This window comes from Canis lupus, chromosome 8 (genome assembly GCF_003254725.2).
Source record: "Canis lupus dingo isolate Sandy chromosome 8, ASM325472v2, whole genome shotgun sequence".
Classification (NCBI taxonomy): Eukaryota; Metazoa; Chordata; class Mammalia; order Carnivora; family Canidae; genus Canis; species Canis lupus.
Window position 1 is genome coordinate 46,460,939 of NC_064250.1, and position 10,316 is coordinate 46,471,254.

The window sequence follows — 10,316 nt, forward strand, 5'->3', positions numbered from 1 at the left end:
AGTGGTCTGGTATCTGATGTCTCTGGCAAGGTGGGGCCGCTGCTGCTGGGATGTTCTGGAGGATTGTGGTGCTGGAGGTGTAGCTTAGGAGAGGTGGGCAAGGGTGGGACCTCAGGCAGAGGGCTGCTGCAAGACTACGGACAGGGGAGAGGGTGTGGTGGATGAGCAAGGGTGGAGGAGAGGCACAAGTCGGGGAGTTGTAGGATCTAGGCCATGAAGTATAGGTGATTAGAGAAAGTCCAAGCGGGGCCTGCTAGAAGGTGGTCGTGGAGGTCACCACTGAGTGTGTCGTTACAAACGGTGCCACATGACCGCAGGCAGGACTGGAAAGATCCACATGAGAAACAGAGTCTGTTGGAAACCTCAGGGAGGGTATTTCACTGGGACGTTAGTGTCAGACCTAGGTTTCAGTGCTGAAGAGGGAAGGGAAGGGAAGGAAGTGGAAGAAACACAAACTCCTCTGAGGTGAAGGGAGAGGGAGCAGGTCAGTCAAAGACAATCCAATCTGATAGACACATACCGGACAATCCAATCCGATAGGCAAGGCACAGATGGAGGTGGTTCAAAGAAAAGGAAACCCAAGTGACTGATCCGATGCATCAGCACACCCAGTTCTAGTCCAGGAAACTAAAGTTAAAATGATATGTTCGTTTATAGCCATTCAGATGAGCAGAAATCTTAAGTCTGATAACGCCCAGTTTTGGCAAATGGGAAAGACTGCTGGGGTAAGAAAATCATAAAACCCCTTTTGGATGAAGGTGCACATACCTTCCCACCCCACGGTCCCACACCAGATGTGGACACTGGAGCCTGTTTCCAGACTGCACGTCATGACCTCCATCCATGGGTCGCAACATCATTTTGAAACCATTCTTTTAATGCAGTAGACTAGAAAGTTATGAGTCTCATATTCAGTAAGGGTGAATATTTTATGAAACTTTTGTATGTAAGTGGCATGTAGCAGCATAAAACAAAACTCATACCATGGGTACAAGAAAACAATGCCTTAAAGCAGCTTCCCCCACATGGAGTACAAGACAGAGAAACAGGAGGGGGATGCTCATTCCAGCAGCAGAACGAAAAAACTCAAAACAGTGTAAGTGCCCATCAGCAGGAGATGAGTCAGATGAATTGTATGTTTGTTCAAAGATGTGCTCCACTGGGAAGGTGAAGAGACTGGAGCTACAAACATCAACACAGATGAATCTAGGAGACAGTGGAGATGGAACAGTTGTAGAAGATGCTCTGTGGAAAGAATAGAGCATGGCCCAGAACTCAGACCAGTTTTAGAATGTGATACTGGGTAGGGAAGAGGGAGGAATTGGACTGGGGAGGGGTCAGGGAGACATTGAACTATCTATGGCCTTTTTTTCCTTTAAAAAAATCTGAAACTAGGGGCGCCTGAGTGGCTCAGTTGCTTAAACTTCTGCATTCGGCCCAAGTCATGATCTCAGGATCTTGGAATCAAGCCCCACGTCAAGCTCCCTGCTCATTGGGGAGTCTGCCTCCCCCTCCCCCTTGCTGTTCTCCCCCCCCCCGCCCCCCCCCGCTTATGCGTGCTCGCTCTCTGTCAAATATTTTTTTTTAATCTGAAACTAAATATGGAACATGTAAATGTATTGACTCTGGCTAATGGTGTTAGTTTCTTGAAGGGTACTAATGCCCATTCTCTTCCCGAAGGACAGCCTTGTACTTGACTATCCTTAACAGCTTTTCCAGGCTCTGCCTCATGGGAATCGCAGAGACTCCAGGCTGTGCCACCCTGCTCCCAGCATCGCTGTTCGTCAGTAGCCATCCAGGTACCAGGTCCTTTCCCTTTGGATGAGGAGGTGCTCTGAGGGAGGTCTCAGTCCCCGCCTCCCAGGAGCTGCAGCCCATGATGGTGTATACCCCATGGAGAAGGCAGGGGCAGGAGGGCTGGGAACCACAAGCTGCGCGAGTCCAAGTCAGTCTGCAGAAGTACTTGTAGGAGAATTCTTTAAATATGACCCAGGATTTGTACGTACATCTTTACCTACCCCTTCTTTGAGGTCAGTTCAGCAGCCAGGAAAGTTAGTGTTTGTAACCAGTGCAAGAGATCAAAATATTTATTTGGGCTGCCCATACAGATCACACAGAAAAGCCTGGTGGGTGCTGCTGGGGATGCTTGGATTCTATGTGCAGGGAGGCAGTCAGACTTCTTCCTGGCAGCATTCCAGGTGTTAAGTTTTCAGTCTCTCAGAGAATTAGGATCCATTAGACAAGGGCCAGGCCTCTTAAGAGTACAGGCCTTCAGGCAGACCTGGCATGAATCCTGGCTCTCTACCCCTTACCAACTTGAACAGATTGCTTACCTTATGTGAAGAGAACACCTACCCCATCGGGTCACGTAGAGAATTAAGTGAGATGATGCATACTCAGCCTTGTGCCTGACGTTTCATCGTGCAGTAAGCGTATGGCAGGAGTATGGGTTGCTACCATTTTTATAGATGGGGAAACTGAGGCATAGAGGTTCAGAACCTGCCTTACAGAACTGACCTGTGGTGTCATAAGTCAGGATAGTGGTTCCCTCTAGGGAAGAGTGTTATGAGCGTTATCAGAGTACTGGCATGTTCTGCTTAACCCGAGTGGTGGTTACATGGCTACATTTACTTATAACTCATTGCACTATATATTTGGGGGGTATGCCCTTTATTATTAATTAAAAGGCTTATTTTAAAAATGTTTTGCTTGAGGTCACACATCTAATAGTGTGATGTGGGATTGAAACCCTCTTGTAAAGAAACACAACCCGGCCTCCCTGCTGGCAGTTAGTAGTTCCAACACTAATGCTGGGAAGTCAGGAAAGATTCATGTGCTCATTCTCAGAATGACCCATTTTGAGCCAGGTACCCCAGCTGTGTCTCTTCCTTGTTACCATATAAAACCCAGAGTGGGCCAAGGTGTAGATCTCTGAACATCCATTCCTGGAGGTTTCCCACATAAGTGGTCACTGGGCTGGCAGCATGGAGGGAAGGTCCCCTCAAGAGCAGCCATCTTTTATATTCACCATTGTGCTCAGCAGGAGACCGGCCTGGCATGCTCTGCAGCTTCCGGATCCCTGGCGCCTGGTCCTGTGCATGGTCCCTGAACATTCAGGCAAACAACTGCTTCAGTACAGGTGAGCCACAGCTGCTCCCACGGTCCCCAGAGGACAGACCTTCACAAACTTGAAACTCCTGTTTCAAGACCATGAGTGATATTTGTCTCTCTGCCCCATCTGTCTCTGTCAGGCTTGTCTCGGCGGGTCCTAGTGACCAACGTGGTGACGGGACACCGGCAGTCCTTTGGGACCAGCAGTGATGTCTTGGCCCAGCAGTTTGCCCTCATGGTTGGTTGGTTAGATGGGGGTGGGGATGGACAATGTAAAGTTTCCCACGGGTGGAAATTTTGCTGGATCGAAACTGGATTCCTCTGTGGCATCTGGTCACTTCTCATTTTTGGGGGGGGAAAGGACATTAGAAAGGATTAGCAGGTTACTTGGTGATTATATATGTACTGGATGAAAATGGCTGATTTAGAAAGGCCTGGCTAAACTCGCTTTAAACAACTTCTATTTAAATGAATTGTTAGCAGTTTTTGAGCACTTGGATTAGCCAGAAAGACAAAAAAAAAACTTTTTTTAAAGATTTTATTTACTTATTCATGACACACACACAGAGAGAGAGAGAGAGAGGCAGAGGCACAGGCACAGGCAGAGGGAGAAGCAGGCTCCATGCAGGGAGCCTGACGTGGGACTCGATCCCGGTCCCCAGGATCAGGCCCTGGGCTGAGCCACCCGGGCTGCCTGAAAATTTTTTTTTTTTTTTGAAATTTTTTTAATGTATAAATTAAATCTCAATTCTGAACACTTACTAGCTTCAGACATAGTTTTCAAATTATATATTTTAAATTTTTTAAATCAAAATTCCACTCAATACTACATTTCAGAGACTTATCCATTGAAAATGCCATCTTTAAAAGTATGGAGGAGGGAGTGTACCAAGCTCCTTTCTGCAGTAAGCACAGAGTGTATCATTCAGGTTTCTTCAGCCGTCTGCCCCATTTGGGACTACAAGCCTTCCCTGCATCTCTGATCCCTCCTACTCCATTCTCCTCCCCCTGGCTCTGATAAGGGACCTTGGTGGACATAAGCCACCATCACTTGAGCATCACAGAGTTTGAGGCCTAAGGGGCCAATGCAGCCAGCAGGGAGGATGCTGGAAGACACAAAGGGTCCGGTTCTTTTACCTTTTCATAAGCAATTCTTCCAGCTACACCGAGGCTCAAACCCTGGCCACACCATCGCCCACAACCTGTAACCTAGGGGCTAGGAGAGGGGAAACAAGGCAGGGGTTGTGTCTGGAGGGCACAACCCTCCCAGCCTTAAGAGGAGGTGGTACCAAACAGTCCCTCTTTCCATAGGCTCCTTTGCTGTTTAACGGCTGTCGTTCTGGGGAGATCTTTGCCATAGATCTACGTTGCCGAAATCAGGGCAAGGGCTGGAAGGCCACCCGCCTATTCCATGACTCAGCAGTGACCTCTGTGCAAATCCTCCAAGAAGAACAAAACCTGATGGCATCCGACATGGCAGGAACGGTAGGAGTTCCTGGCTCTTCAGAAAAGACCCTCTTGTTGGGGCGCTTGGCTGGCTTATTCAGAGGAGCATGCAACTCTTGATCAAGCCCTAGGTTGGGTGCAGAGATTACATTACAATAAAATCTTTTAAAAGATAAAGACTCTTCTGCCAGGTGGTAGCTGGGGAGAGACCAAGTTGAAGGGCAGCTGCTTTGCTGCCCACTGGGAGCCCCGCCTGGTCTAGACAAACACGAAACTGGTTTTGGTGCTTTTGAAACTTAGATTCCCCTAACTCTGAGAAGTGTTTGGAGACCACCTTGCCCTGCCTGGGTTCACTATCTAATGGCCTCTTGTGCTTTCCACAGATCAAGCTGTGGGACCTGAGGACCACTAAGTGTATAAGACAGTATGAAGGTCATGTGAACGAGTATGCCTACCTGCCCCTGCATGTGCACGAGGAAGAAGGAATTGTGGTAGCAGGTACCTGGGGAAGGGAAGCTCTTTCTGTCCCATCAGATAAAATGGCAGAGGGAGAAACTCCTCCACATGAGAACTGAGTACATGGGACTGTGGACTGTCGGAGAGACTAGGTGGGACATTGAAGAGGATGTTATTGAGCAGCAGTTAAACACCCACCAGTTAGAACAGCCCTTTGTCCTCACATGAGTGGGAGAACATAACCTCAGTAACAGGCAAGCTACGTGCAACAAAACGCAGCAGTTTGGGAGGCCTGGGTGTTCACCTGGTCTGCATTCAGTGTGGCCCTTATCCCGTCCTGTTCAACAGCGTGGGCTTCCCTGTTCTTTGTGCTCACTTTCCAGCAGAGCATGCTGAGAAAAGAAGTTAAAGTCATTGTAACAGAACTGGTCCTGATCCCCTTGACACCGTCCCTGAGGATCCGTATTACAGAATAGAGCAGAAGTGTTGAGCCACTAAATTCCCTGGGAAGATGGGATGCCTGGGTGGCTCAGGGGTTGGACGTCCAACTTTGGCTCAGGTCGTGCTCCAGGGGTCCTGGGATCGAGTCCCACATCGGGCTCCCTGCATGGGGCCCGCTTCTCCCTCTGCCTGTGTGTGTCTCTGCCTCTTTCTCTGTGTGTCTCATAAATGAATAAATCGAAAATTCCCTTGAAGAGCTACAGGTTGATCACAGATTTTGCTGTTTCTGGGAGGACAGAATGCTCCGATATCATGAAAGTTCGGTGGTTTGGTTTGACACATGAAATAAGCCCTTGACATTAAGGAATATATTCTTAGTCTTGACATGTCCTCAGATGTGCAGATATGCCTACAGAATGTACTTATTCTCCATGAATCTTTTTTTGTGCCAAAGAAGCATCACTTTGTTAGAACTTTCTCAGGCTTGTTTACTACTCTCCACCCCCAGCAGCAGTTAGCTTCCTGTTTAAGCCTAGTTTCCATCCCAGAAGAGCTGCTGTGCTCTGAATAACAGGAAAGAGAGGAGCCCCGCGGAGAGGCAGGCATGGGTGGTGGACTAGTGCAGTCCTCTGTGAGCCGCACAGCCTGACCCATGCCGAGGGAGTGCCAGTGGCCGCATAGCCTCTCCAGTGGCAAAGTCCGTGAGACCCTAAGACCTTCCTCAGAAGGTCTCCAGTAGCGTGTCGGGGCTCCTGCAGACAATGGTTGTTTGGTGCCACGTTCCTCACAGCTGTGAGCCCTGAAGACTTAGCTGGTCTTAGGAACTGAGCCATTAAACCAGAAACAGCTCTGGTGAGAGTTGTCGCCTGGTTTGTCCCCAGGATATTTTGAAGTGAAGAGATCTTCCTGGTTACTCTTTTACAAAGAGGAAACCTGTTGCTCCCCCTTGAATAGACCTTGATGCAAGAGAAGTAGAGCACCCACCTCTTAGGATGCCTTGTGCACCAGCCAAGGTGTCACACAGCCAGCCAGTGCATCCTGCGACTTGGAATACCTGTGACTAGTTGTGATTCTAGAGCACCAGACCTGCAACTTTTGATTTTCAAGAAGTACATATTCTCAGAAATCATTTTCATGTGGGTTTGTGTTTTGGCTCCTGTGGAGTCCCGTCTAGTCTTAGGAATCATGAGAAGCTAGGTCCACGTGTATACAAGTGCTCCTGTGTGTTCGCTCACTAACCTTCCGTGTCTCTTCTCTCTCTCCCAGTGGGCCAGGACTGCTACACGAGAATCTGGAGCTTCCATGACGCCTGCCTGCTCAGAACCATACCCTCTCCACATCCTACCTCTAAGGCTGACATACCCAGTGTGGCCTTCTCTTCTCGGCTCGGGGGCTTCCGGGGAGCCCCAGGGCTGCTCATGGCTGTCCAGCAGGACCTTTACTGTTTCTCCTACACCTAATTCCACAGGGTACAGCCTGGAGGGATGTGGATTTGACTTAAGAAGTAAGGAGCAGCTATACTTCTGCCACAGTTGCTGTTTCCAATGAGGGCATTTTAAGTAGACGTTCTGTGTACACAGATCCATCCATCCAGCTGTCAGGAAGTAGGTACTGTTTTATGTGGAGACACTTCAGTAAAGTTATTTCAGTTAAGTTGTGAGCTCAGAGAGCTCAAAAGTCCTTTTCATAAAAGGTACTTATTTCCTTGTTGAATTCCTTAGAATACTCTGTGTCCCCCCTCCCTTTTTTTTTTTTTTTTCTTAAAAAATACTTTTTCTAAGGGCTAAAGATCGGCAGTAACTAAACTAAAACTGTTTCTTTTACCAAAAGCCCTTTCAAGAGGGCTAATGATGAGGTTGGGTGAGACTGTGGTGCAGTGAGTGCCTAGGTCCCAAAAAGATCTGCATGTGGACTGGAGAAAGCCAGCTGGGGAGACAGGGAGGGAGGTGGGGAAATCATTTCTCAGTCTCTAGAGGTAAAGATTGAAGGCTGGATTTTGCAGTCATTAAAAAGCCTTCTCAGACTCATTCAACATCCACAGACCTCACTTTCTCCTTTTATCACCATCCATAGGCATTGGAAGGAAAGATGGATCTTTCTAGATGCTCGAGGTTTTAAACAGGTCCTAGCATACTTTGTGGAGGCACCTTCCAGAATGTTAAGTACAACAGCTCCTATTTCTGTAATGGTGATTTAGAATGTCAGATTACAGGGCCCCGTCTCAAAGAAAATTGGCCTTGACTTTCTGTAATCTAGAAGCACTTTGAGATGTTTATACAGCGTTCAAGAGCCTTTCTACCAAACAATAAACTAGAAAGAACTGTGTGTTGCATTGCTTCTGTTAACGATTCAGAAGATCATGATTGATGATTGTTCACTACAGCAGTGAAACCAGCTGCGTAACAGCTACTCAAATCTTGGGTGAGGGGTAATACAGACCAGCTGTAGTGGCTTTGCTAGAGAGCGTTAACCTTGGCCCCCAGACCCAGGCCCCCCTGCCTGCTCTGTGCACACCCTAAGAAGCTGACCTGGAAGGACAACAGCAGTGGACTCCCTGCCCACCCCTCTGCTGGGATGTGGCGGGCTGTGGCTGTGTTCCTCCACCCAAGGCTGCAGCTCCTGTTGGAACATCACACCCTCTAGGTTCCAGCACCTTCTTTCCATTTGTCCCTTCAGATCTATTAGTAACTGCACCTCACTTGCTAGCCCAGGAACTTTGCCAATTAAACTCCAATTACACCCTTGAGTGGTAGTAATTCTGTTTTCTGCCAGAACTCTAGTACAGAGGACTAAATCCAAAAAAAAGAGCAGACTGGCTATCCGATAGATGAGCTATGTTACATATTTTTAGTGCTTCCTATTTTATAAAGAACTTTCTCCCATCTTACTTGATCCTTGTAACAACCCATAACGGTGGCACAGCAGTAGTAACGTACAAATTACTAGAATCACTTTACAGCTGGAGAAGGCTGCGCACAGAGGTACTGACTTTGCTCCAATCACAGACTGGTCAGCAGAGCTGGGACTTGGGGCCACGTCCTCTGCTGCTCACATGCCTCCAGTCACTGATGATCCTTGTGTTATAACAGTAAGTGCTGTGGAGAAGTCAGGAAATGGCTTGGTGCAAGTGTAAGCACGCAATGCTAAGGATTCATGATATCCAATCACCAGGTAAATGAATTTTTCTGGTCCTCAGCAGTGGTAAGTTTGCTAATTGCCAAGATTCTTAAGTGTTCAGTCATTTAGATTTGGTCCCTGTATCTGCAGCCCTGGCACAGTGATGTGCACATAGGTCTCAGAAAATATCTGCATGACTGAAGGGTCCAGGTGGCCACTGTCACTCTGGGGTTTTTCGGATTCACTTTGGTGACGTGTCCCTGCCCAGGAACACAAGCATAAATGCTGAGGCACAGGGCACCTGGGTGGCTCAGTGATTGAGCATCTGCCTTCGGCTCAGAGTGTGATCCCGGGATCCTGGGATCAAGTCCCACCTTGGGCTCCCTCATGGAGCTTGCTTCTCCCTCTGCCTATGTCACTCTGTCACTGTCTCTCGTGAATAAATAAATCTTAAAAAAAAGAAAATGCTGAGCCATGAACCTAACATCCACTCACTTCTGTCCCCACAAGTTTGGGGTTATCACTATATACAAAAGTTCATTACAGGATCTGCAATTTTAAATTGCTGGTATCGGCCATCTACAGTTTTCCCCATGGTTCTGTACTTCCTGTGGAGCTGAGTGCCCGTGGGTACTACCGGGTCTGATTCTGAGCTCTCCCCACACAGTGGGGACATCAGGAGAATGGCAGGGGAGTTCGACACGATGCCTTCTGAACTCTAATAAAACACCTGTGTCCCAGCCCAAGTTCCTCGTTAGCCAGTTACAGCCATCAAAGGATCCTTTTCGATTTCCCCTAGGCTTTTTTAAAAAGGAGGGAGTGGTTCTTTCAAACCTCTAAACTGAGCAAATCTGTTCTGATCTCTGGTTAGCAATCACTTCTGACATCTGGTTATATGACAAGTGGTCAAACATAGCGGAGAAGTTCAGCCTTCTGGTCTGTGCGCTCGCTGACACAGTGCCCCAGAGCGGTGTGTTACACAGTCCGGATGAAGCATTTTCCACTGCCACGGCTATTAGGGAATTTTGCCCCGTCCCAGGTGACAACCAGAGGTGGCGAATGAGCAGGCCATGGGACAGCAGCATGGAGCTCAGATGAGCTCCCTTCCTACGGGGCCTGGCGTTGGCTTGCCTGGAGCCCCGCAAACGGGCTGAGCGGACAGCGGCCCTGGTTCTCCCTGCTTCTCAGAAGTGCCGGCCCACAAGTAAACCTCTGCTTCCGCCACCTGGCTGTGTAGCCGCCTTAGCGTTCAGCCAGCCTGACGTGCTCCGGAGGGCCCGGACAGCCTCCTCGGTGGCCCTCCTGGAGGGGTCCCCAGAGGCGTCCTCTGAGGCCAGGTTAGCCCGACTTACCTGTCAGCCCTACATCTGTCCTGCTCAGGATTTTCCACAACCATCTGAAAACAACTGCAGGCCAAACTCCGTTCCCCCTTCCTGCCGTGTATGGGTGCCGTGTACGGGTGCCGTGTCGGCCCGTCGCTGCCTCTCCAGGCTGCCCGCTGCGGGGCCGCTGCCTCGGGGCAATCTTTGAGTCTCTCCAATGCACAAGCTACATCAGCTTGATCTCTAAGCCGATATCTGGGAGGTTTTAGTTAAAGGGAAGAAATATCTCCTTTATCTTGAGAACTTCTGAGGCCAATGGAAAAGAGCAGATGTAGAGCTAAGCCCTCCTGATACAATTTTTTTTCGTAAGGTCAGCGTCTTTTCTGGAAATGCAAAATAATTCACTACCCAAGGAGGAGGAAG

At 48.7% G+C, this 10,316-nt stretch overlaps 1 protein-coding gene across 9 annotated transcripts in view; it reads left to right on the forward strand.

Moving 5' to 3' along the window:
- Positions 1 to 7,779, forward strand: part of DCAF4 (DDB1 and CUL4 associated factor 4) — a 29,923-nt gene extending 22,144 nt beyond the window's left edge. For 7 of the 9 annotated variants that reach the window (XM_025443762.3, XM_025443766.3, XM_025443767.3 and 4 more), the window contains 6 exons: positions 1,720 to 1,799; positions 3,041 to 3,139; positions 3,252 to 3,349; positions 4,423 to 4,596; positions 4,941 to 5,055; positions 6,721 to 7,779. In XM_025443762.3, coding sequence (XP_025299547.1) covers positions 1,720 to 1,799; positions 3,041 to 3,139; positions 3,252 to 3,349; positions 4,423 to 4,596; positions 4,941 to 5,055; positions 6,721 to 6,914 — 760 coding nt within the window. In that variant the 3' untranslated portion in view covers positions 6,915 to 7,779. The remainder of the gene's footprint in view (positions 1 to 1,719; positions 1,800 to 3,040; positions 3,140 to 3,251; positions 3,350 to 4,422; positions 4,597 to 4,940; positions 5,056 to 6,720) is intronic. The other 2 variants (XM_025443768.3, XM_049113691.1) reach the window with 1 other exon arrangement.
- The last annotated feature ends 2,537 nt before the right edge of the window (positions 7,780 to 10,316 follow it).